The sequence below is a fragment of the Mytilus californianus genome, unplaced genomic scaffold (assembly GCF_021869535.1).
Source record: "Mytilus californianus isolate M0D057914Y unplaced genomic scaffold, xbMytCali1.0.p SCAF_9, whole genome shotgun sequence".
In the NCBI taxonomy this organism is placed as follows: domain Eukaryota; kingdom Metazoa; phylum Mollusca; class Bivalvia; order Mytilida; family Mytilidae; genus Mytilus; species Mytilus californianus.
In genome coordinates this window covers 17,967,313-17,995,308 of record NW_026262745.1, presented here as the reverse complement: position 1 = coordinate 17,995,308, position 27,996 = coordinate 17,967,313, and the positions used below count along the sequence as shown (strand labels likewise).

General features: G+C 33.4%; 1 protein-coding gene across 1 annotated transcript in view; it reads right to left on the bottom strand.

Annotated features, from left to right (window-relative positions):
* The window catches only part of LOC127715797 (uncharacterized), a 90,189-nt gene extending 63,034 nt beyond the window's left edge, over nucleotides 1–27,155 (bottom strand). The window contains exons 1-5 of the mRNA XM_052221936.1: nucleotides 26,965–27,155; nucleotides 19,794–20,140; nucleotides 14,768–15,274; nucleotides 13,059–13,151; nucleotides 11,350–11,529 (exon numbers count right to left, since the gene is read on the bottom strand). Coding sequence (XP_052077896.1) covers nucleotides 11,350–11,529; nucleotides 13,059–13,151; nucleotides 14,768–15,274; nucleotides 19,794–20,140; nucleotides 26,965–27,155 — 1,318 coding nt within the window. The remainder of the gene's footprint in view (nucleotides 1–11,349; nucleotides 11,530–13,058; nucleotides 13,152–14,767; nucleotides 15,275–19,793; nucleotides 20,141–26,964) is intronic.
* Between the last annotated feature and the right edge of the window lie 841 nt (nucleotides 27,156–27,996).

Sequence of the window (27,996 nt, the reverse complement as noted above, 5' to 3'; positions counted from 1 at the left end):
TATAAAGAAGTCTAAATTGAAAACAACGTTCAAACCTATGATTGCGTTGGATAAAAACCGCAATTTTTATACGTGTGCATGCAAAAACAAATTTCTTGTCAGAGGGGTCTAAATACAGCACAAACAACATTTTCCAAAAGACCGAAAAAGTAAAAAAGTATATTTTAAGAAAACGCATTTGACTAACAGGTCGAACAACAAATGTTCTTAAACCCTGCTGACTGCAATTGGCGATTGCCAAATAAACGGATCACAAGGTGTAATAAATGGATCTTAATTAAAAAGTTAATACCAAACAGAAAACAATAAACTTGCGGGAAAGATGGTATACCGCAAACAAAGGTGCAAAGATTTTTGTACACCATATCCGGATTTCGACAATTAATGTCTCTTCAGTGATGTTAGGAATCGAAAGAGTATTTGGAAGGCCATGTAATTTACCTCAATTTAGGATAGACTCTCGAATTTTGAGGAGTCAAATTAGGATGAACGGATCATATAAACCCGAAGGCAAATATAATACAAGCCCAAACGAAAAATATAAACAAGTCTAAATTGAAAACAACGTTCAAACCTATGATTGCGTTGGATAAAAACCGCAATTTTATACGTGTGCATGCAAAAACAAATTTCTTGTTCGAGGGGTCTAAATACAGCACAAACAACATTTTCCAAAAGACCAAAAAAGTGAAAAAGTATATTTTAACAAAACGCATTTGACTAAGGGGTCGAACAACAAATGTTCTTAAACCCTGCTGACTGCCATTGGCGATTGCCAAATAAACGGATCACAAGGTGTATTAAATGCATCTTAATTAAAAAGTTAATACCAAACAGAAAACAATAAACTTGCGGCAAAGATGGTATACCGCAAACAAAGGTGCAAAGATTTTTGTACACCATATCCGGATTTCGACAATTAATGTCTCTTCAGTGATGTTAGGAATCGAAACAGTATTTGGAAGGCCATGTAATTTACCTCAATTTAGGATAGACTCTCGAATTTTGAGGAGTCAAATTAGGATGAACGGATCATATACACCCGAAGGCAAATATAATACAAGCCCAAACGAAAAAATATAAACAAGTCTAAATTGAAAACAACGTTCAAACCTATGATTGCGTTGAATAAAAACCGCAATTTTATACGTGTGCATGCAAAAACAAATTTCTTGTTAGAGGGGTCTAAATACAGCACAAACAACATTTTCCAAAAGACCAAAAAAGTGAAAAAGTATATTTTAACAAAACGCATTTGACTAACAGGTCGAACAACATATGTTCTTAAACCCTGCTGACTGCCATTGGCGATTGCCAAATAAACGGATCACAAGGTGTAATAAATGGATCTTAATTAAAAAGTTAATACCAAACAGAAAACAATAAACTTGCGGCAAAGATGGTATACCGCTAACAAAGGTGCAAAGATTTTTGTACACCATATCCGGATTTCGACAAATAATGTCTCTTCAGTGATGTTAGGAATCGAAACAGTATTTGGAAGGCCATGTAATTTACCTCAATTTAGGATAGACTCTCGAATTTTGAGGAGTCAAATTAGGATGAACGGATCATATAAACCCAAAGGCAAATATAATACAAGCCCAAACGAAAAAATATAAACAAGTCTAAATTGAAAACAACTTTCAAACCTATGATTGCGTTGGATAAAAACCGCAATTTTTATACATGTGCATGCAAAAAAAAATTTCTTGTTAGAGGGGTCTAAATACAGCACAAACAACATTTTCCAAAAGACCAAAACAGTGAAAAAGTATATTTTAACAAAACGCATTTGACTAACAGGTCGAACAACAAATGTTCTTAAACCCTACTGACTGCCATTGGCGATTGCCAAATAAACGGATCACAAGGTGTAATAAATGGATCTTAATTAAAAAGTTAATACCAAACAGAAAACAATAAACTTGTGGCAAAGATTGTATACCGCAAACAAAGGTGCAAAGATTTTTGTACACCATATCCGGATTTCGACAATTAATGTCTCTTCAGTGATGTTAGGAATCGAGAGAGTATTTGGAAGGCCATGTAATTTACCTCAATTTAGGATAGACTCTCGAATTTTGAGGAGTCAAATTAGGATGAACGGATCATATACACCCGAAGGCAAATATAATACAAGCCCAAACGAAAAAATATAAACAAGTCTAAATTGAAAACAACGTTCAAACCTATGATTGCGTTGGATAAAAACCGCAATTTTTATACGTGTGCATGCAAAAACAAATTTCTTGTTAGAGGGGTCTAAATACAGCACAAACAACATTTTCCAAAAGACCAAAAAAGTGAAAAAGTATATTTTAACAAAACGCATTTGACTAACAGGTCGAACAACAAATGTTCTTAAACCCTGCTGACTGCCATTGGCGATTGCCAAATAAACGGATCACAAGGTGTAATAAATGGATCTTAATTAAAAAGTTAATACCAAACAGAAAACAATAAACTTGCGGCAAAGATGGTATACCGCAAACAAAGGTGCAAAGATTTTTGTACACCATATCCGGATTTCGACAATTAATGTCTCTACAGTGATGTTAGGAATCGAAACAGTATTTGGAAGGCCATGTAATTTACCTCAATTTAGGATAGACTCTCGAATTTTGAGGAGTCAAATTAGGATGAACGGATCATATAAACCCAAAGGCAAATATAATACAAGCCCAAACGAAAAAATATAAAGAAGTCTAAATTGAAAACAACGTTCAAACCTATGATTGTGTTGGATAAAAACCGCAATTTTTATACGTGTGCATGCAAAAACAAATTTCTTGTCAGAGGGGTCTAAATACAGCACAAACAACATTTTCCAAAAGACCGAAAAAGTAAAAAAGTATATTTTAACAAAACGCATTTGACTAACAGGTCGAACAACAAATGTTCTTAAACCCTGCTGACTGCAATTGGCGATTGCCAAATAAACGGATCACAAGGTGTAATAAATGGATCTTAATTAAAAAGTTAATACCAAACAGAAAACAATAAACTTGCGGGAAAGATGGTATACCGCAAACAAAGGTGCAAAGATTTTTGTACACCATATCCGGATTTCGACAATTAATGTCTCTTCAGTGATGTTAGGAATCGAAAGAGTATTTGGAAGGCCATGTAATTTACCTCAATTTAGGATAGACTCTCGAATTTTGAGGAGTCAAATTAGGATGAACGGATCATATAAACCCGAAGGCAAATATAATACAAGCCCAAACGAAAAAATATAAACAAGTCTAAATTGAAAACAACGTTCAAACCTATGATTGCGTTGGATAAAAACCGCAATTTTATACGTGTGCATGCAAAAACAAATTTCTTGTTCGAGGGGTCTAAATACAGCACAAACAACATTTTCCAAAAGACCAAAAAAGTGAAAAAGTATATTTTAACAAAACGCATTTGACTAAGGGGTCGAACAACAAATGTTCTTAAACCCTGCTGACTGCCATTGGCGATTGCCAAATAAACGGATCACAAGGTGTATTAAATGGATCTTAATTAAAAAGTTAATACCAAACAGAAAACAATAAACTTGCGGCAAAGATGGTATACCGCAAACAAAGGTGCAAAGATTTTTGTACACCATATCCGGATTTCGACAATTAATGTCTCTTCAGTGATGTTAGGAATCGAAACAGTATTTGGAAGGCCATGTAATTTACCTCAATTTAGGATAGACTCTCGAATTTTGAGGAGTCAAATTAGGATGAACGGATCATATAAACCCAAAGGCAAATATAATACAAGCCCAAACGAAAAAATATAAACAAGTCTAAATTGAAAACAACTTTCAAACCTGTGATTGCGTTGGATAAAAACCGCAATTTTTATACATGTGCATGCAAAAACAAATTTCTTGTTAGAGGGGTCTAAATACAGCACAAACAACATTTTCCAAAAGACCAAAACAGTGAAAAAGTATATTTTAACAAAACGCATTTGACTAACAGGTCGAACAACAAATGTTCTTAAACCCTACTGACTGCCATTGGCGATTGCCAAATAAACGGATCACAAGGTGTAATAAATGGATCTTAATTAAAAAGTTAATACCAAACAGAAAACAATAAACTTGTGGCAAAGATTGTATACCGCAAACAAAGGTGCAAAGATTTTTGTACACCATATCCGGATTTCGACAATTAATGTCTCTTCAGTGATGTTAGGAATCGAAACAGTATTTGGAAGGCCATGTAATTTACCTCAATTTAGGATAGACTCTCGAATTTTGAGGAGTCAAATTAGGATGAACGGATCATATAAACCCAAAGGCAAATATAATACAAGCCCAAACGAAAAAATATAAACAAGTCTAAATTGAAAACAACGTTCAAACCTATGATTGCGTTGGATAAAAACCGCAATTTTTATACGTGTGCATGCAAAAACAAATTTCTTGTTAGAGGGGTCTTAATACAGCACAAACAACATTTTCCAAAAGACCAAAAAAGTGAAAAAGTATATTTTAACAAAACGCATTTGACTAACAGGTCGAACAACAAATGTTCTTAAACCCTGCTGACTGCCATTGGCGATTGCCAAATAAACGGATCACAAGGTGTATTAAATGGATCTAAATTAAAAAATTAATACCAAACAGAAAACAATAAACTTGCGGCAAAGATGGTATACCGCAAACAAAGGTGCAAAGATTTTTGTACACCATATCCGGATTTCGACAATTAATGTCTCTACAGTGATGTTAGGAATCGAAAGAGTATTTGGAAGGCCATGTAATTTACCTCAATTTAGGATAGACTCTCGAATTTTGAGGAGTCAAATTAGGATGAACGGATCATATAAACCCAAAGGCAAATATAATACAAGCCCAAACGAAAAAATATAAAGAAGTCTAAATTGAAAACAACGTTCAAACCTATGATTGCGTTGGATAAAAACCGCAATTTTTATACGTGTGCATGCAAAAACAAATTTCTTGTCAGAGGGGTCTAAATACAGCACAAACAACATTTCCAAAAGACCAAAAAAGTGAAAAAGTATATTTTAACAAAACGCATTTGACTTACAGGTCGAACAACAAATGTTCTTAAACCCTGCTGACTGCAATTGGCGATTGCCAAATAAACGGATCACAAGGTGTAATAAATGGATCTTAATTAAAAAGTTAATACCAAACAGAAAACAATAAACTTGCGGCAAAGATGGTATACCGCAAACAAAGGTGCAAAGATTTTTGTACACAATATCCGGATTTCGACAATTAATGTCTCTTCAGTGATGTTAGGAATCGAAACAGTATTTGGAAGGCCATGTAATTTACCTCAATTTAGGATAGACTCTCGAATTTTGAGGAGTCAAATTAGGATGAACGGATCATATAAACCCGAAGGCAAATATAATACAAGCCCAAACGAAAAAATATAAACAAGTCTAAATTGAAAACAACGTTCAAACCTATGATTGCGTTGGATAAAAACCGCAATTTTATACGTGTGCATGCAAAAACAAATTTCTTGTTCGAGGGGTCTAAATACAGCACAAACAACATTTTCCAAAAGACCAAAAAAGTGAAAAAGTATATTTCAACAAAACGCATTTGACTAAGGGGTCGAACAACAAATGTTCTTAAACCCTGCTGACTGCCATTGGCGATTGCCAAATAAACGGATCACAAGGTGTATTAAATGGATCTTAATTAAAAAGTTAATACCAAACAGAAAACAATAAACTTGCGGCAAAGATGGTATACCGCAAACAAAGGTGCAAAGATTTTTGTACACCATATCCGGATTTCGACAATTAATGTCTCTTCAGTGATGTTAGGAATCGAAAGAGTATTTGGAAGGCCATGTAATTTACCTCAATTTAGGATAGACTCTCGAATTTTGAGGAGTCAAATTAGGATGAACGGATCATATAAACCCAAAGGCAAATATAATACAAGCCCAAACGAAAAAATATAAACAAGTCTAAATTGAAAACAACGTTCAAACCTATGATTGCGTTGGATAAAAACCGCAATTTTTATACGTGTGCATGCAAAAACAAATTTCTTGTTAGAGGGGTCTTAATACAGCACAAACAACATTTTCCAAAAGACCAAAAAAGTGAAAAAGTATATTTTAACAAAACGCATTTGACTAACAGGTCGAACAACAAATGTTCTTAAACCCTGCTGACTGCCATTGGCGATTGCCAAATAAACGGATCACAAGGTGTATTAAATGGATCTAAATTAAAAAATTAATACCAAACAGAAAACAATAAACTTGCGGCAAAGATGGTATACCGCAAACAAAGGTGCAAAGATTTTTGTACACCATATCCGGATTTCGACAATTAATGTCTCTACAGTGATGTTAGGAATCGAAAGAGTATTTGGAAGGCCATGTAATTTACCTCAATTTAGGATAGACTCTCGAATTTTGAGGAGTCAAATTAGGATGAACGGATCATATAAACCCAAAGGCAAATATAATACAAGCCCAAACGAAAAAATATAAAGAGGTCTAAATTGAAAACAACGTTCAAACCTATGATTGCGTTGGATAAAAACCGCAATTTTTATACGTGTGCATGCAAAAACAAATTTCTTGTCAGAGGGGTCTAAATACAGCACAAACAACATTTCCAAAAGACCAAAAAAGTGAAAAAGTATATTTTAACAAAACGCATTTGACTTACAGGTCGAACAACAAATGTTCTTAAACCCTGCTGACTGCAATTGGCGATTGCCAAATAAACGGATCACAAGGTGTAATAAATGGATCTTAATTAAAAAGTTAATACCAAACAGAAAACAATAAACTTGCGGCAAAGATGGTATACCGCAAACAAAGGTGCAAAGATTTTTGTACACAATATCCGGATTTCGACAATTAATGTCTCTTCAGTGATGTTAGGAATCGAAACAGTATTTGGAAGGCCATGTAATTTACCTCAATTTAGGATAGACTCTCGAATTTTGAGGAGTCAAATTAGGATGAACGGATCATATACACCCGAAGGCAAATATAATACAAGCCCAAACGAAAAAATATAAACAAGTCTAAATTGAAAACAACGTTCAAACCTATGATTGCGTTGGATAAAAACCGCAATTTTATACGTGTGCATGCAAAAACAAATTTCTTGTTCGAGGGGTCTAAATACAGCACAAACAACATTTTCCAAAAGACCAAAAAAGTGAAAAAGTATATTTCAACAAAACGCATTTGACTAAGGGGTCGAACAACAAATGTTCTTAAACCCTGCTGACTGCCATTGGCGATTGCCAAATAAACGGATCACAAGGTGTATTAAATGGATCTTAATTAAAAAGTTAATACCAAACAGAAAACAATAAACTTGCGGCAAAGATGGTATACCGCAAACAAAGGTGCAAAGATTTTTGTACACCATATCCGGATTTCGACAATTATTGTCTCTTCAGTGATGTTAGGAATCGAAAGAGTATTTGGAAGGCCATGTAATTTACCTCAATTTAGGATAGACTCTCGAATTTTGAGGAGTCAAATTAGGATGAACGGATCATATAAACCCAAAGGCAAATATAATACAAGCCCAAACGAAAAAATATAAACAAGTCTAAATTGAAAACAACTTTCAAACCTATGATTGCGTTGGATAAAAACCGCAATTTTTATACATGTGCATGCAAAAACAAATTTCTTGTTAGAGGGGTCTAAATACAGCACAAACAACATTTTCCAAAAGACCAAAACAGTGAAAAAGTATATTTTAACAAAACGCATGTGACTAACAGGTCGAACAACAAATGTTCTTAAACCCTGCTGACTGCCATTGGCGATTGCCAAATAAACGGATCACAAGGTGTATTAAATGGATCTAAATTAAAAAATTAATACCAAACAGAAAACAATAAACTTGCGGCAAAGATGGTATACCGCAAACAAAGGTGCAAAGATTTTTGTACACCATATCCGGATTTCGATAATTGATGTCTCTTCAGTGATGTTAGGAATCGAAACAGTATTTGGAAGGCCATGTAATTTACCTCAATTTAGGATAGACTCTCGAATTTGGAGGAGTCAAATTAGGATGAACGGATCATATAAACCCAAAGGCAAATATAATACAAGCCCAAACGAAAATATATAAACAAGTCTAAATTGAATACAACGTTCAAACCTATGATTGCGTTGGATAAAAACCGCAATTTTTATACGTGTGCATGCAAAAACAAATTTCTTGTTAGAGGGGTCTTAATACAGCACAAACAACATTTTCCAAAAGACCAAAAAAGTGAAAAAGTATATTTTAACAAAACGCATTTGACTAACAGGTCGAACAACAAATGTTCTTAAACCCTGCTGACTGCCATTGGCGATTGTCAAATAAACGGATCACAAGGTGTATTAAATGGATCTAAATTAAAAAATTAATACCAAACAGAAAACAATAAACTTGCGGCAAAGATGGTATACCGCAAACAAAGGTGCAAAGATTTTTGTACACCATATCCGGATTTCGATAATTGATGTCTCTTCAGTGATGTTAGGAATCGAAAAAGTATTTGGAAGGCCATGTAATTTACCTCAATTTAGGATAGACTCTCGAATTTTGAGGAGTCAAATTAGAATGAACGGATCATATACACCCGAAGGCAAATATAATACAAGCCCAAACGAAAAAATATAAACAAGTCTAAATTGAAAACAACGTTCAAACCTATGATTGCGTTGGATAAAACCGCAATTTTTATACGTGTGCATGCAAAAACAAATTTCTTGTCAGAGGGGTCTAAATACAGCACAAACAACATTTTCCAAAAGACCAAAAAATGAAAAAGTATATTTTAACAAAACGCATTTGACTAACAGGTCGAACAACAAATGCTCTTAAACCCTGCTGACTGCCATTGGCGATTGCCAAATGAACGGATCACAAGGTGTAATAAATGGATCTTAATTAAAAAGCTAATACCAAACAGAAAACAATAAACTTGCGGCAAAGATGGTATACCGCAAACAAAGGTGCAAAGATTTTTGTACACCATATCCGGATTTCGACAAATAATGTCTCTTCAGTGATGTTAGGAATCGAAACAGTACTTGGGAGGCCATGTAATTTACCTCAATTTAGGATAGACTCTCGAATTTTGAGGAGTCAAATTAGGATGAACGGATCATATAAACCCGAAGGCAAATATAATACAGGCCCAAACGAAAAAATATAAACAAGTCTAAATTGAAAACAACGTTCAAACCTATGATTGCGTTGGATAAAAACCGCAATTTTTATACGTGTGCATGCAAAAACAAATTTCTTGTTAGAGGGGTCTAAATACAGCACAAACAACATTTTCCAAAAGACCAAAAAAGTGAAAAAGTATATTTTAACAAAACGCATTTGACTAACATGTCGAACAACAAATGTTCTTAAACCCTGCTGACTGCCATTGGCGATTGCCAAATAAACGGATCAAAAGGTGTAATAAATGGATCTTAATTAAAAAGTTAATACCAAACAGAAAACAATAAACTTGCGGCAAAGATTGTATACCGCAAACAAAGGTGCAAAGATTTTTGTACACCATATCCGGATTTCGACAATTAATGTCTCTTCAGTGATGTTAGGAATCGAAACAGTATTTGGAAGGCCATGTAATTTACCTCAATTTAGGATAGACTCTCGAATTTTGAGGAGTCAAATTAGGATGAACGGATCATATAAACCCAAAGGCAAATATAATACAAGCCCAAACGAAAAAATATAAACAAGTCTAAATTGAAAACAACGTTCAAACCTATGATTGCGTTGGATAAAAACCGCAACTTTTATACGTGTGCATGCAAAAACAAATTTCTTGTTAAAGGGGTCTAAATACAGCACAAACAACATTTTCCAAAAGACCAAAAAAGTGAAAAAGTATATTTTAACAAAACGCATTTGACTAACAGGTCGAACAACGAATGTTCTTAAACCCTGCTGACTGCCATTGGCGATTGCCAAATAAACGGATCACAAGGTGTAATAAATGGATCTTAATTTAAAAGTTAATACCAAACAGAAAACAATAAACTTGCGGCAAAGATGGTATTCCGCAAACAAAGGTGCAACGATTTTTGTACACCATATCCGGATTTCAACAATTAATGTCTCTTCAGTGATGTCTGGAATCGAAAAAGTATTTGGAAGGCCATGTAATTTACCTCAATTTAGGATAGACTCTCGAATTTTGAGGAGTCAAATTAGGATGAACGGATCATATAAACCCGAAGGCAAATATAATACAAGACCAAACGAAAAAATATAAACAAGTCTAAATTGAAAACAACGTTCAAACCTATGATTGCGTTGGATAAAAACCGCCAATTTTATACGTGTGCATGCAAATCAAATTTCATGGTAGAGGGGTCTAAATACAGCACAAACAACATTTTCCAAAAGACCAAATGAGTGAAAAAGTATATTTTAACAAAACGCATTTGACTAGCAGGTCGAACAACGGATGTTCTTAAACCCTGCTGACTGCTATTGGCGATTGCCTAATAAACTTGCGGAAAAGATGGTATACCGCAAACAAAAGGTGCACAAATTAGTACACCATATCCGGATTTCGACAATTAATGTCTCTTCAGTGATGTTAGGAATCGAAACGGTATTTGGAAGGCCATATAATTTACCTCAATTTAGGATAGACTCTTGAATTTTAAAGAGTCGCAATATGATGAACGGATCATATAAACCCGAAGGCACATATAATACAAGCCCAAACGAAAAAAAATAAACAAATCTAAATAGAAAACAACGTTCAAACCTATGATTGCGTTGGATAAAAACCGCAATTTTTATACGTGTGCATGCAAAACAAATTTCTTGGTAGAGGTGTCTAAATACAGCACAAGCAACATTTTCCAAAAGACCAAAAAAGTGAAAAAGTATATATTAACAAAACGCATTTGTCTAGCAGGTCGAACAACGGATGTTCTTAAACCCTGCTGACTGCCATTGGCGATTGCCAAATAAATTAATTTCTAGTTTTAACGAAATGGATCTTAATATTAATTTAATACCAAACAGAAAACAATAAATTTGCGGAAAAGATTGTATACCACAAACATGAGGTGCAAAAATGTGTACACCATATCCGGGTTTGTATATGTGTGAGTGATAATGTTAAAGACGATATGTGTCTATGAAATTACATATCATTTTAAGTAACTGAACATTTTGAACACTAAATATTCAAATGACTTTGTTTTGACTATCTCAATTATTAAAATACATATTATCTTTGGCCATTCAATTTTTTAATATTTATCTATTGTAACCATTGCAGGGTGGCTAGTGATGATATTCTTATCTGACAAAAATATTATGAAAATATATAATAATCAATAGATATACTTGGTAAACACTGGAATTCTTTCGACCACTTTCCTGTCGGCAGACATCGAGTGACAAAACTTCCTGAATGTGTAAAGTTTTCAGAACATACTACAGTATGTACTCTTCCATACTTGTTATCGGTTATCAATCGATATGGAATGTGTACATATGCATTATCAAAATCAGGAACTCCACAATCTGCAACAATAGAAAAAAGCGTTTCAACTTAATAAAAAATTCTGATTTATAAAAAACGCTTATATAAAAACAATTGGCATGCTCTTTCTTTGATGTGTGATCTAAAAGATTTCCCAAAATGTTTATAAGATGGTTTTATTGTAAACATCAACCCTATAGGTATAGCTGATTAAAAAATTCTCATATGCAGTTCATCCGCTTTTATTTCTAACATTTTGATATTTGGTGATTACACAGTCATTACTAACCAGTTCACTAAATTACTAATGGGATCTTTCAAACAAATGTCAAAGCGGTCTTCTTTCGGTGTATACGTATGTATAATCTAGTGTTCTGTGGTGGTGTAATCCCTTAAACAACTTAATTTGGTCCCTTCTCTTTAGCTCACATGGACTGAAAAGCCATGAGTACTTTTGTTATCACTTCGCGTCGTCCGATTTTACGTGCCGGTCGTTAAGGTTTTTCAAAGATCATCCACTCTGATGACACAGAACCAATCACATTAGGCCTAAATGATTGTTGCGGTATTTAGTATAAAGTTCGAGTTTTTCATACCGGTTTGTCAACAAACATGGTCGCAATGTCTTTAAATCACAGATAACGTAAAATGCGTTAACTTTCTTATAATCAGAATGTCAAGATCTTCCTACTTTTTATTTTCACCAAAATGTATTGATGACTCCTTAAAAACTTGTTTCCCTTAAATGACGATTTTTACTAATTATCTTTAAAAAATATTCAACAATACAAGATCTTCAAAATTAGTTATTGTCCTTAAATTGTTCATGAATAAAATGCTAATTAATAATGTTGAAGAGTGGCCATTGTTGAATATTCACAAAGAATCAGAAGAGTGACACATGCTTTTAAGAGCCCCTTGTTTAGTTTATAGTTTGATAGGTGTGTGATTAATGTAAAAGAGGCAATAAACCAATAACAAAGTCACAATAGGGAACAATATACAAATCAACATGAAGAATGTTGTGTCGTTAAATTGCTGATCGTTTACCCAAAATGATAAATACATGTACACTGTTTTTGATAAAGATCAACACAGTTTTTTTATATCATATGTTTAAAACTGTCAAAAGGTTCTGACAATTTAGGAGATCTGCATTTATCGTGTTCATTTTTCATATTTAGCAACATGTAGTTGAATGATTGATTGATTAGCTATCCTCATTTCCCCCAAATGTATAACATTACGGTTAACCACACAGAATGACAAGTAAATTGATTTTTGATTTCGCATCACTATTTTTTTTTATTCAAAAAGGAACTGTTACTGATCTTTTGGAGCAAGGATTATTCACCATTTTGGGAAGAATCTGATAGTTAACTTAGTTCAATCTAGCTTTTTTTCGATTTTGTTTTTTCTGCATGGTAGTGTTTAATGTATTTTGTTTGTCTTCGCTTCTCTGTTCTTTATGCCATGATTTTGTTTCTCGTTCTTTGACTTATTACTTTTGATTGGTAGCTATTTTGTATGTTCTTAATTTGTTCCAATTGAATCTCTTATAATTATTCACCATATATTCTCATGGAACAATCTTCATCATAATCACCATCTAGATCAAAATCCATGACGTATTTGTTTCTTTCTCCAACATAGGAAGGGATCTCTATAAGGAAATTGTAAAAGAATGAAAAAGACGGTTTCGGAGACGCACGCAATGTGTGCTTTGTACACAAGTTGTTTGTAACTGTAATAAAATTTATGCTACTAACGAAACGGCTCATTGTTATTTGTTTGTCATCTTTTTTATAATATACTATTTTATTCCTTTATTTGAAAATGTAGATCCTGTCGAATGTATTTATATTATAATATTAAAAATAAAAAACCCATTAGAATGAAATGATGCTGATCAAATAATATAATGAAAGATTTTCACACTTCGCCGTGAAACAATATTTTCCAGTAATGCGTTTTTTGCATCATGATTAATGTTTCAGGTCATCACATACATATATATGAAACGAATTAAGTTTAATTGAAATGAATTACACGAGTACATCATCAGATGATTGCCAATGAGACAATAAATTATCAACCAGAGACTAATAAAAAGAACCCAACGTGAAAAAATGTTACAACATCCAAAGAACATAATGTTACAATCTTACGACAAATCAAACGCCCTGATTTTTATGCTAAAAACAGTTAAACAAAAACAAATATGACAGTAAGTAATTGCAACCAACAAAAACCACAGGAATACATACTCATTACTTGGCAGCTGCACATAATGAATGTGGCGGGGTTGTTTTAGAGCACTCAACCCTCCCTAACCTTGGGACAGTAATTTAACAGCACATCACATTAAGAACAACATGTAAAACTCGGTTGGAAAGGACTTGAATTTTCATATTGACACAAACAAACAAAATCAGAAATACAAAAGTCATAAATTACCGATCTATGAGCACCCGCAGTTACAGATAGCTAGTTAAATTAATAGATGAATAAGGCTTCCTCAGATTGAAAAAAAATCAATCAGTACACATTCAACAGAGTTAGCGTAAAAACTTTATAAATAGTCTGCAAATAATAGCATGACCTAACTATAAGTAACGACAGAATATATATATATATATATATATATATATATATAGCACAAGTGTGCCTAATTGCTAGCAATACATCCAGTTAAGTTTTAATTTCTTAGAAACGAGATTAATATATTAAATACAGATAAAGACAATATTCAACGATCTTAGTAAAGTGTTGAATTGATTACCTCAAAGAAGACTTTTATTCAAAGGATCAGTACATTTACGTGAATCTTGTATTAATGTACGGGCTCTACAAACAACATCACCGTTCAATTAGGGTGTGATATCCTGTTTGTAAAACGGTCTCTACATGTACAATCAATTCCGATCATATTTTTGCATCTTGAAATATTTTAATACAAGTTTTAATTAAGAGTGATAACAAAATGCCTGTCTTAAAATTTCACTAGTTATTCATAGATAACGGTTATTGAACTCAAACATCACCACACCGTATGAGTTATATCCAAAACAATGATTGCTGTTCATATAAGATTAAGTTGAAGGTAGTTTCTCTTGGTAAAATTAGACATGAGTTGTTTATCCAAAGCAAACATAGCATCAAGGTAACGGTAACTGTTATCAATTCAACAAACCTCAAAACTGAAAAGACATCTAGAAGTCAATTTAGCTTCTTCAACAATAGTCACGTATCAATACAATTTGACAAAAACCTTCTTACCTTTTCTGTTAATAATCCACAATCGACTGTCATGTGTAAGGGAAGCTACATATATATCTTGAATCATGTTTGAATAGCCCATGGGAATTTCTATAAACTGATTGACACCTACATTGAGACCGGTTCCAAATGTTAATATATTCTGCATCCAGCTTATCCAAAATGATCCATATGAATTATTCATAAAACAATTCGAGACATCAAGTGTCTTGTTCATCAAAATATATTTATTTTCGTATTCCCATTTGCTCACTTTAACTTGGAAATCAATCAGTTGAATTTCATACAAGACTGTTCCTGCTAGCCGTGTTGGTATATCAGGCGTGCTGGTAGATAGATATAGTCTAACATCACGACATGATCTAACACTGAATGAAATGGACTTTTCTTGGTCCATATTGAAGCCATACATTTCTAACGGCAATGATCTTTTAAGAATGTCTTTAGTGGTATTTAGAAATTTTTCCATAACAATAGGTGCTTCTATTTTTATCTGGTTTATTTCATCTGCAAACAAGTGCACACAAATTACATTTCATAGTCAAGATTAGTGCGAAAACAGTTTTTTAACAAATCTTGTATTGATTTAAATGAAGTATTTTTTATATTATTAATATTGAATAAGGTTGCATTTTTAAAACAGTTTATTTGTTTAAGCATTCCAACTGTTGGGTTTTTTTTCGAGTGCCACCAATAAGTCTTAGGTTGAACAGTGGCAGTTCCAAAAAAATATCATGCTTCTGATTAAAATCGTCCAAAACAGTTTCTACTGTACGGGTGTTCATCACAGAATCATAATCTCGTCGAAAAATAGTTGGTACCTCGGGGGAACCACAAACTTGCTTTTCTCCTCATAGCCAGTAAATAAGTATATCATTGTACAAAAAGTACGGGAAAATGTTTGATTCCAGTAAATAGTTCCTACCTAGTAAATAGTGTTTGGAATTATCAATCGGGAAATAGTCTTTTCCAGACAGTTGCGTGAAATTGTCTTTAATATTAAATGGAAAATACATACACAGTTAATATTCTATGAAAGTGTCACAAAATTCAAAGTATTTCAATTATTAAGGTCTTTTTACAATGTTTTAGACTTTTTTCATTGCAAGGTATCAGTGTGTAAAGCCTGTATATACTATAACAGAACTGAGAATGGAAAGGGGAATGTATCAAAGAGACAACAACCCGACCAAAGAGCAGAAAACAGGCCAGGGCCACCAATGGGTCTTTAAGGCAGAGAGAAAATTCCGCACCCTGAGGCGGGATTCAGCTGGACTCTAAACAATAATTGCGTTACGCACGGTATTGGGTCTAAATTTCATTTGATCCTTCCTTGATGCATAATTAAGATAGAAACAAATCAATTCTACGTATAATTAAATAGATAACTGTCTTGATTCATCGTTTGAATCGAAATAAAATAAAAACTGATTTTAATAAATTTAGTGTTATGTTTTAATATGATTCCATGTTTATAATGTCGTTTTTTGACGTGTAAGACGTAACAACAAAAACCAACCATCCAAATCAAAACGATGAAAAAAGTACAAACTGCTGAATGGATTTCGATAAAATTTGTACAAGTGGGAAATAATAAGATCATGTCCATGATGTTTAACGGTAACGATAAATATCATATGTCAGTTCGAAGTCTAGTGGCCATTTTCAAAATTCAGTAGAGCTGTATGATTTTAAAATTCGAGTACACAAAAATGACAGCAACCAGTTCGATATTGTAATATTTTCACATAAATCATAGAAAAGGTCTGTCTCCTCAACGTTAAAATGTGATTTTATTTGATTTTACAGTAAAATATTCATATTGAACACATATCATTTCAATATTTTTCAACATTGTCCGTGTCTCCGTTAAATGTTACCAAAGATCCATTGTTCAAGTTTTTCCAGATTGTCAGATAAATTCTAATAGTATCATGCAAAAGGTTACTTAATATATTTTATGCAAAAAAATGTGTTTTGGGCGCGAAGTCTGGTTGAAAAATTGCCAAGCACGATTCTCTTAATATAATCATGCGATTTTCATGTGCTAATTTACGTAAAATTATTGTGTAAATTACCGGGAATTTTCGGATAATTGTATGTATAAAAAAAAAGATGTAGTATGATTACCAATGAGACAACTCTCCACAAGAGACCAAATGACACAGAAATTAACAACTATAGGTCACCGTACGGCCCTCCACTATGAGCAAAGCCCATACTGCATAGTCAGCTATAAAAGGCCCCGAAATAACAAATGTAAAACAATTCAAACGAGAAAACTAACGGCCTAATTAATGTACAAAAAAATGAACGAAAAACAAATATATAACACAGCAACAAACGACAACCACCGAATTACAGGCTCCTGGCTTGGGACAGGCACATAATACAGAATGTGGCGGGGTTAAACATGATAGTGGGATCCCAACCCTCCCCCTAACCTGGTACAGTGTTGTAACAGTACAACATAAGAGCGAACTATAAAATTCAGTTGAAAAAGGCTTAACTAATCAGATGGATACAAATAGAAATACATATAACAAAAAAACGTGGACGTGACCGGGTACTTGTACATCCCAACAATAAAAAGACACTAAGTACAGATCTGAGAGAACTCGCAGACACTGACAGCTACTTCAAAGCCAATAACAACTAATATAAATCAAAGTACTGAAGTACTGAACATCGGATGACCGCAAGTTTTTGTGGATGGTCAAAAACACTTGTCTCAGAAAAAAATCACATCTCTAAACCTGAAACTGAGATTAAAGTACAGAGATATATTTTTTTCTGAGACAAGTTCGTGCGTGGATGACGAATAAATGACAGGAAATTCAACCTCACCGTAATAACTATTATATTGTAGTGATACAAATCAGTATACACTGGTTTGTTGTTATATACTAGTATTATATTAATATAACAGTTACATGTATATATATTGTCCCGCAAAAACAATCTTTCGTGCAGAGTTACCGATCCTTGCGGGGATTGCCGAGATATTCTTCCGCATGCGTTAACACAATTTTTCGGTACGTGTGCATAGATATTATCAATGAGTTTTTACTTATATATATATATATCTAGCGACAAAACACTTTCCTATTATTGATTGATGTTCTAAACAAAATATATTTATCAGTATTCATTGAAGAGACGTATTCAGTTTATGACAAACAATAAGGAATGTTATTTTGCACTCGTAAATGTGCGCGTATTTATCATGTATATAGATCGGTTACAAAACCAAAACGAAAGTTACATAATAGAAATCTAGGCGATAGCAATACATCGGAATGCCCTCACGGTCATCGCGATGTAAAAATCATACATCTAAGACTAAATTATCAATCAGTACACATCCAACATCCAATGGATTTAGTGTAAAGACGTCATAAACAGTCAGAGAAAAACATGACCTTGTGCAATGCCAAGATACAGGAGTCGACAGATTGTAGATCCATGAATGAAAGTGCATATGTATATAACAATAATATTTAGTTTGCAGCATATTCCTTAATAACACCGAAGCTTTTGTTTTCGGAACCTAGTTATACAGATACACACTTGTCATTGCTAGTATGAGCCGTGTTTGTTTTATACACATACAGTCATTTCCACGCTTCCGACAAACAAACGCATGTGAAGGACTGTAAATCATTTTATAGTTTAAAATAAACAATTCCAATTTAAATTTTTCATTCCAAAATCTAAAGAAGAAATTGAAATTAAAGATCTAGTTAAAATAGCATATATAGTTGTTGTTGCTGTTGTTGATCGGAACGAGGATTATTTTTCATTAAAAGCTTCTTGAAAGACACATATTTTAGATGTCGTAGAACAGAAAAACGGTCGCTCATTTGCTAAAAGTCACTGAAATTATTCGCGAACTATAGTATGACAAATTAACAATCGAAGGCGGTATAAATTTTAAACTCTTGAGCACAAAACAGCTTTGGTACCGGCTGTTTCCACGCGACATTTATGCTTACTTAGATACTTGTGATGACGGAATCATGACCATGCTAGAGGATACGCATTTTGTAATAATTGACAGTCTTGGGCAGTGACAAATATGTGACATCTACGCTTTAAATAAGAAAAGATTATGAAGTTTTATAGGCGAAAAATATTTAAAAAGAAAATGTTTTCTGTGTAAAAAGTGAAAATTTCTGACGATTGGTACAGCAGTCGGTCAAAATTAAAGAAAAACGATGTTGCGTAACGTTACCATTACTAAACTAAATACCGTGCATAACGTCATTAAATATACATAGTAGTTCACTGAAATTGTCGCCAGACACACACATGTCAAGACTAACAAAGGCTAGAGGTTCTTGACTTGGAACAGACGAATAAATGCGGCGGGGTTAAACATGTTTTGTGAGATCTCAACCCTCTATACAGTACTTTTAATATGGTACTGTGGATTCATTTATTTTCGTGGGTACCAATTTTCGTGGTTTGAGGAAAACTTGCATATTCGTGGATATTTAATTTCGTTGTTTTGGCAAAGTCTGCATACATTCCTTTAGGAAATTTGTAATTCGTTGAACGTTTAAATTCGTGGTTCCTCTGTTCCCACGAAATCCACGAAAATTGGTATCCACCGAATATTAATGAATCCACAGTAATAAATCAAATATATAACTACCCATGTTGTTGCAGTAATCATTAATTCATTAATTTTTTGCAATTTATATCATTTAGAAGGCTGCATGGTGACCTATAATTGCTTATATCTTCGTCATTTTAACTCGGGTAGATAGTTGTCTCAATGGCAATCATACCGCATCTCTTTTTATATTGATATTCTAAAGTAAAACATTGTCATACAGTGATATTATATGAACAAGACCTTTTATTTTTTCATATCAGATATATCATCAGCCATCTAAACTTTGACTTTAGAGTTGATATCATGACCTAGGTCTTATAATACATGTACATCTAATATGAATACTGTCATGGTATAATCCTTTTTAGTATCTTCCGCCACTCTTTTAGAATCTTATATCATTACCTGTTAAATGAATTATCCATTCAACATCAAGATCGCTCAATGATTTTATTCCCACGTTATAAATTCTAAACGGCATCTCGGTGTCCAAATGTTTTTGCCATTCCACCAGTTCCATTTCACCAACATGTTCTCCTTCGCCGATTCTTATTTCACCGTAATCATTCCACTGAATCCAGAAACTCGTAAACTCATTACAATTCATTGTTGAAATTTCTCTACTTTTCTGACTTCCTGGTCCGCCCGACGACCATTTTCTCCATGTGATCCTTGTTCCATTTTTATCACCAAACATAATTTCATACATAAACCAGGTATTTATGTCATAATCATTAAAGTCAAATCCATTACTTGATGACAGGTAAACAAATGCACTGTGGCATGTCCTTACGTGAAATTTGAACGAATCAGTAAAGCGTGCATCGTATTCAAGTTCACCTAAAGGTTGTATTGAAAAATAAACATCGCTAGGGTTAAACCAATCTATCTCAGTGCTATTGGATGTATATATACGTAGTGTCCTTCTTTGTCCTGCCAAACAAATTAAAACAAAATGAGAAGACAAATGTTCAGTTCATTAAACGGACAATACAAGTATTTGAGGAGTTTAATATTGGATTCAAACGATAGTTTTTCTAACGCATTTAAATTTATCATAACATTAAACAACTATAACACAACACAGCACATCACATAATACTAACATTCCAGCAGCATGAACCCTTTCAAAAACCAGGGTTCAACACATGTGCTCCGGAGGAGTAAGTAGATTCTACTCTAAATATTGATTAACAACCATGTACATATACTACATGTCGTTATCATTTGAATTTTCTAAAATGAACTTTTTGACGATGAAAAAGCTTTCACTTGACATTATAAATTATAAATTCATTTCATATTCAAACAAACTGTGATACATTTTGAATTTAGAGGTCATTACAAACAAAAGTAAGTATTACATGTAAAAATAAAGGATTTACCGCAACAAGATTTAATTGTAGGTTCTTCAGTTAGAAAAATTATCAAACAATTGGACCAAGAAATTTAAAATACATCTACAATAATTAAAAGTAGGATAAAAACTAACAGAGCTCACGAATTAATACCATATTACCCCTTATTTGTTAAGACATGGTAAAGGTGATATTTTGTAATAAAAAAAGAACGAATTGAAAAAAGAAAAAACAGAAGATTCTGCTCCATTAGTAGCACCCGTCGTGTTACTCATTTAATTTAAGATACATTCTCATTTTGTCATTGCATGTTTGTCAATCAATCATAAAATCTTAGCCTTAATTTACTGTTGGATTTAAACTAGATATAATTTTTTTGGGATGATTTTAAAATATTTGGATTGGTTGATGATGGCCAACAGAATTAAATTAGATCAATGTCTTGACGTTGCATCCACAATTAAATTGATTTTATTCGTTTAAACTCCTGAATTGCGATATTAATCAAATTAGTGAAATCTCATTACCAGCATTATAAGAATATAGTGCACACAGCTCTTCCTTGTCTAACCCGTCACAGTCCCTATCAGGTTCTAAACCATACAAACATATCTAAATAAAAAAGAAGAATGCACATCCTATGACAAATCATTAGCATAATACAAATGGATAATTCACCTCGTTTAGCCTTTCTGTAGTTCCAAAAACCCTGTCCTACCATTAGAACCCCTATATATGATTACATTGTGTTGATCAATGTAACAAAAAAACGATGATTAGTCGACTTTGGTAGTGTTATGAAAAATCAAAGAAAAGAAGACGGAATTGCGATTACACCAGATTGAACGTATCTGTGGTCATCTCGGACTTATATATTCAATAACTAGCAACCACATAACGATTGCGCTAGTGAAAAGTTCGTAGGAATGATTTCAACTTTACCATTTGGAAATTATGATGGGAATAGCAAGCCTTAGAATGTCGTCTCATCTGGAAAATATGTACTGGAGGTGATCGAATGATGCTACAGAGGAAAGGAAATTTCACAATGGGAAATTAAATCATCTTTTTTGTTTTTAAATTTAGGACACATCCAACTTACATTGTCAATTTCTAGATGTAAGTCAAGAAATGAAGAAAATTTCATTGTATTTGTTGTATATCTTATTTAAAGTTCAGTAAGATATATGTAGTCTACGTAGCCACTAAACTTTGAATTATTTAGAGAAGTGACATACATTTTACCATTGAATAACAATTGCTTAATTGAAAGTCAAGTAGAAAATTCTTTTAGACAATATACAAAAGGCTGATGAGAGCCTGATATCGCTCACCTGTAATTTCAGTTTCAGGCATTTAACTTATTTGTAGATCTTACTTTGCTGAACAATTTTGTCATTTACACTTTCTTTCTTTCTATAATAATATTAAATATAATACATAACCCAAAACTGTAAAATGTCCTTAAAAATTAAATATTTCTGGACAGTAACCCAACAATAAGTTGTCCTATTGGTCTGAAGATTACTTGTCAGGTAGATCTAACCTGTTTAACACTTTCGCCTATGTCATTTTTGCTCTTACTGCTTTAGTTTTTGAGATGAAAGCCAAAAACTTCATTTGACCCCTATGTCCTATTTTTAAAAACTGCCGTCATGTTTTTGAATGGACCAAATCCGCGAGTACAATCAATAAACGAGATGCCCTAAGGAAAATTCAATTACAGTTTTTAAGTATTTGGCCAAGTAGTTTCAGAGAAGAAGAATTTTGAAAAAGTAATTAGACTGTCACAAAAAATGTAAAAAGAAAAACGTTTTAAGGGCAATAACTCCTCAAAGGGTCAATTGACTATTTTGATCATATTGACTTATTTGTAGATCTTACTTAACTAAACATTTATTGCCATTTATACTTTCTCTCTATCTATTATAATATTAAATAAAATAACCAAAAACAGTAAAAGTTTTTGAGATAAAAGCCAAAGACTGCATTTGACCTCTATGTTATATTTTTAGCCATGGCGGCCATGTTTGTTAATGGATCAAAACTTCGGATACAATTTATAAACCAGTTACCCTAAGGAACATTCAGTTAAAGTTTAGAAGTATTAGGCCTAGTAGTTTCAGAGGAGAAGATTTTTAAATGTTAGCAAACATGATGAACAAATTGTGTAAAATTATCCTTAAAGGGCAATAACTCCTTAAGGGGTCAATTGACAATTTTGGTCATATTTTACTTTTTTGTAGATCTTACTTTGCTGAACATTTTTGCTGTTTACAGTTTATCTTTATCTTCAATAATATTCAAGATAATAACCAAAAACTGCAAAAATTCCTTAAAATTACCAATTTAGTGGCAGCAACCCAACAATGGGTTGTTCGGTTCGTCTGAAAATTTCAGGGCTGATAGATCTTGACCTATTGAATATTTTAACTCCGTCAGATTTGCTCTAAATGCTTTAGTTTTTGATATATGATCCTTTTGACCCCTATGTTCTATTTTTAGCCATGGCGGCCTTGTTTGTTGATGGACCAAAACTTCGAATACAATTTATAAACTAGATACCATAAGGAACATTCAGTTAAAGTTTGAAGGTATTTGGCCCAGTAGTTTCAGAGGAGAAGATTCTTGAAATAGTTTACGACGACGATAGACGACGGACGCCAAGTTATGGCCCGGTAAGCTAAAAAGCAGATAACACTGATAACACTACCATAACTTAAGTTACGTCATTAGGGGCATATTTAACTTAAGATAGCTTTTAAAAACTAAGAATGTGCACACGATTGTATCTTTTTTCTCAATTCATCTTTTTGTTACTGCTTGATTACAATTTGAAATGAACAAAATTGTGCATAATGGTGACTTATTAAAAAGTCAATATTTAACAGAAAATTAACAAAAAGAATAGAAAAACACAAAAACCAAGTTTATGTTGTATAATCATTTAATTGTTTCATTCGTTTCGAATGAAAATCGTAAGTCGAAGAATGCCAAACATAAACATGTGCAAAAGAAACAAGGAAACCAATAACATACAAAACAAAACTCATGAAAACATCCAAGACTTAAAAATACCACTTTATGACTCTCGTTCGTCCGATGCGCTTTTCTTTTTAGCTTCATCAGAAAAGCTCAAACCTAAACATTTGAAAGCCAGTGATGCAAGAATACATAGCAACGTTAGAAGATGATGATGATGATGATGATGATGGATGGCTGCTTAACGTCCAACAGCAAATTAATATGCATATTCAGGACGAGAACATTAATGTAATATGAAATTTAGCCCTGCTTTGTACTAGATCGACTCACTGAGCCGGATTCTAACGGGCTAGTTCACAAGGTTACAGTCCGCAGGAAGACATGTCACCTTACCCGGACACATTATTCTGACTCCGATCTGACCAGTCTTTGCTTTTACTCCTTAATGCAGCGTGCTTAGTGGAGAAGCACCAAATACCAATTTTAAAGCCTTTGGTTTGACCCGGCCGGGGTTCGAACTCACGACCTCCCACACTCGAGGCGAACACGCTACCACGAGACCACCGAGGCGGTATGCAACGTTAGAAGGTAAATAACCAAATTAAAAGGGGTCTTAAAAGAACAGACAAATTCATCTAAGGTCAACTTTACCTGAGAAGTTGAACCTAACTAATGAGCTAATTATACCTTCGTGGACTAACAGTCCACCAGCAGTGGTATCGACACGGCGCGAGTGCATGAAATTGATACTGTGTATGTCCAAACAGGAACGCTAAAATTCACACAATTGAAAGTCGGGGATATTTTAATATATAGCAACGTTAGAAGCGCTTTCCTCGATGAACGCTAAATTTTAAATATTTGAAAGCCAGTGATACGACCGTCAAGAACTGGAAGTGAACTAGTCTAAGATGCTAACGTTTAAACTGTTCGTGTTTCTTTTGTTTTATTTATGTTTTTGCAATATTCGTGTCTAGAGGTAACAGTCTGTCTATTCATCAAAATTACGTGCGGTCTGATGTTAAGGGTAGACTACTCATACTGTGATGGTGAATGGAATTGGTGATGGTGTATGCCTAACCAAGAATTTTTTATTAATCCGTTATTGTATGATCCGTAGTAAATAATTGATATGAGTTACCAATGTATTTTACCAGGATCAACATAGCGGATGTCACTAGTGGAGATCAGGATATCGTGACACTTCCACAATACCGGAGTATAACCCATTGTTTGCTGAGGTTCGTGTTGCTCAATCTAGTTTCCTGTGTAATTTTTGATTGAGTGTTGATCCTTTTTTCATGTTTTCTTTAGATTTGGTTAGTTTGCCATTCTATTGCTGTCTCAATGACACTAGAAAGCGTCGGCGGCATATAGGAATCCACATGTCCATCCGTCTGGTACTTGTTTGTTAGATTTTTTTTTCTCCAGAGGATAAAAAGAGAACCCTTTTCAAATTAATCGAAATTTTAATGTAATTAAATGTTTTCGACCACTGAAGACAGATTTAGTTCGATTTTAGTGTCGTTTTCTCTTTTAACGTTCCAAAGTTGTGGTACTTGATTGTTGGAAAAAAATTAAATTGTAGTTTCCGGATAATAAAAGGAGAACCCTTTATAAAATTTATTGAATTATTAATGTTTAAATCCACTACACACAGATAAATTTCGATTTTCGTCGTTTTTGCTTTTACCGTTCCAGAGTTTGAAGAAAATGATTGTTAGAAATATTTTGCGGTTGCTGGATAATCTATGGACTCCTTTATGAAATTGTTGAAATTTTAATGGGATGTTTGGGCAACTAAATATTCCTTTTAAAATTAAATACATGCGGTTTGTTTTGTTTGTTTGTCTTCACATCGACTGTCAGGTGAGCACCTGACTCGAATCGAAATAAAGAAAAGATAACATTCAGGTAAGGTATGTTTCTATTGTCATCATTGAACTCCACTGTTTGTATATATACTGCCTTTGAACTATGGCAAAATATAACAACATCATATTAAATTTCATAGTATGAAGTTACAAAAACACAATCAGAATCTCTCTGCGAGTCAGGGTATCTGTGATCACTAAATTACTTCTCCAGTTCTAATAGTAGCAGTAATCGAAATTAATTGACTGAACATATTTTACATATACACTTTTCCCCGAAATAATTAACAGCACGCTTTCAAAGCACCAATGAAAATCCCGTTTCTTTAGTTTAGATAATGAAAATATGTATAGAACTTGAAACTTGACATAGTTTTATTTTTTAGTGATGTGTTTGATGTTGTTTATATAATTTTGCTGAATTTGTATTTGTAAAATATGTATCCTTCATGTACTCCGCTACTACTTACCTTGTTTGGTTCCAAGTAAAGACCAGCTGTACTGCCAAACAGTCCGTTTGTATGCATTATATATCCTGCCTCGTTTTCATCTAACGAAACAATGTATGATGAGTCTTCATTTATATATAGCGTAATTTCCTCATTACCAGTTATCATATTTGTAAAATTAAACTTTGTGTTTTCGTTTCCACTGACAAACACTTCATTAGCTGTGTAAAAAGCAACTGAATCAAAACTGTTAAACGACGAAATAAAATATGTATCTTTTGTGTGTTGTTTTGACGTTACCACAATTAAACTTATGTCCTTTCCACTGGCAAATTCTAGTAAAACTAAAACCTCCTTCGATGTAGCAATTTGCAAATTTTCTATCAGTTGTCCTCCTGTGAAATTTCCTGGATAGTTAAGAAATTCTGTAAATGATGTATTGTTTGTGGATAAAATGGAAACTGCTGTCCAATGCTGTACGGCAATAATCTTAACGGATGATGTAACAAAGCCGTTAGTACCATAATCGTCTAATGAAAGGTAGTCGGTCCTAATGTTAAAATCAAAACCGAACGTGTTAACTGGAGGGAACTGTTCAATAGTAGAAAAGGTTCCCTCAATATTGTCAGTTAATGAGTGGTAGCCACAGAATACCGCCACTGCTTTATCAGTTTTGATCATGGTACCAGTTAAGTCATCAGTCGAAGTAAATACCAATGAAGTATATCTAACCAAAATTTTACTTATTTTCATATTGTTAGTGTACACAGAATTTTTGTTGCCAACAACACTAACCGTTATTGGTTGTTCAAGGTCAGGTAACATGACGTCAACCGTTGTATCACTATGTATGGCGGAAACTGAACATGTTGACAAACTGCTGTTATGCCAAAATAACCCAACAACATACTCAGTACCAAGCACATTAACTGGGTAATTCAACATAACTGCAGCATTGTTTCTTCCACTCAATACCTTTGTACGGAGACTAATATCAATAGGTGATGTGACAAGTAAGACTTGATTATATGGTTCATTGATGGTAATTATCTTCTCTACAGCATATGGGTTATTTAGATTGTTATTGACTTCCATTTCCATTGTTGACTCGACCATTCCATTTTTGATCACTTGAATTTCAATGTTTATTTTGGCGAGTGCTGAACCATCGTCTGCCATGGCAACAAGGTGTACTTTAGTTTCAATTGTATTGTTATGCACTGCTACGAGGAATTTTTTTCCGCCATTATCCATATCGGCAAGTCTTTTTCCTAAAAGAATTTTTATCAGTAAGAATATAAATCAAGAGATGTGGTATGATTTCTAATAAGACAACTATATCTCCACCAGAGGCTAAATGACATATGTTAGCAACTATAAGTTACTGCACGACTTTCAACAATAAGCAAATATCATACAGCATTACAAGCTTTAAAATGCTTCGACATAACAAAATATAAGCGAGAAAACCAACGGTCTGATTTACGTACAAAACAATAGACGAAACTAATGTACGGCAATAAAGACAACCACTGAATTAAAGGCTCCTGACTAAGGGCATATAAAAGACAAAACAATGGCGGGGTCAATCATGTTTGCGGTGCCAAGTCCTCCCTCTAAACCGAAGTAGTGGTGAAAATGCCTGCTTTATTTAATTTTCATTTCGTGGACATTGTTTTTTTTTTTGTATTTTCGCAAACCTTATTCTTTAATTTCTCAGTTTATTTTAATGGATATGTCTTAATTGATTATGTCGTTGATATGCGCCTCGACTTCACTCAATTCTATCCATATAACTGTTTTCATTAAATGCGTATTAGTTTTCAAACAACTGAAAGATTGATAAAAAAAACTAATTTAAACGATTAAAGCTGAAGATATTTATCAGCTAATGAGATATTAGTTTCATAGATAATCTAACATTTTTCAAAGTCATAGCCCA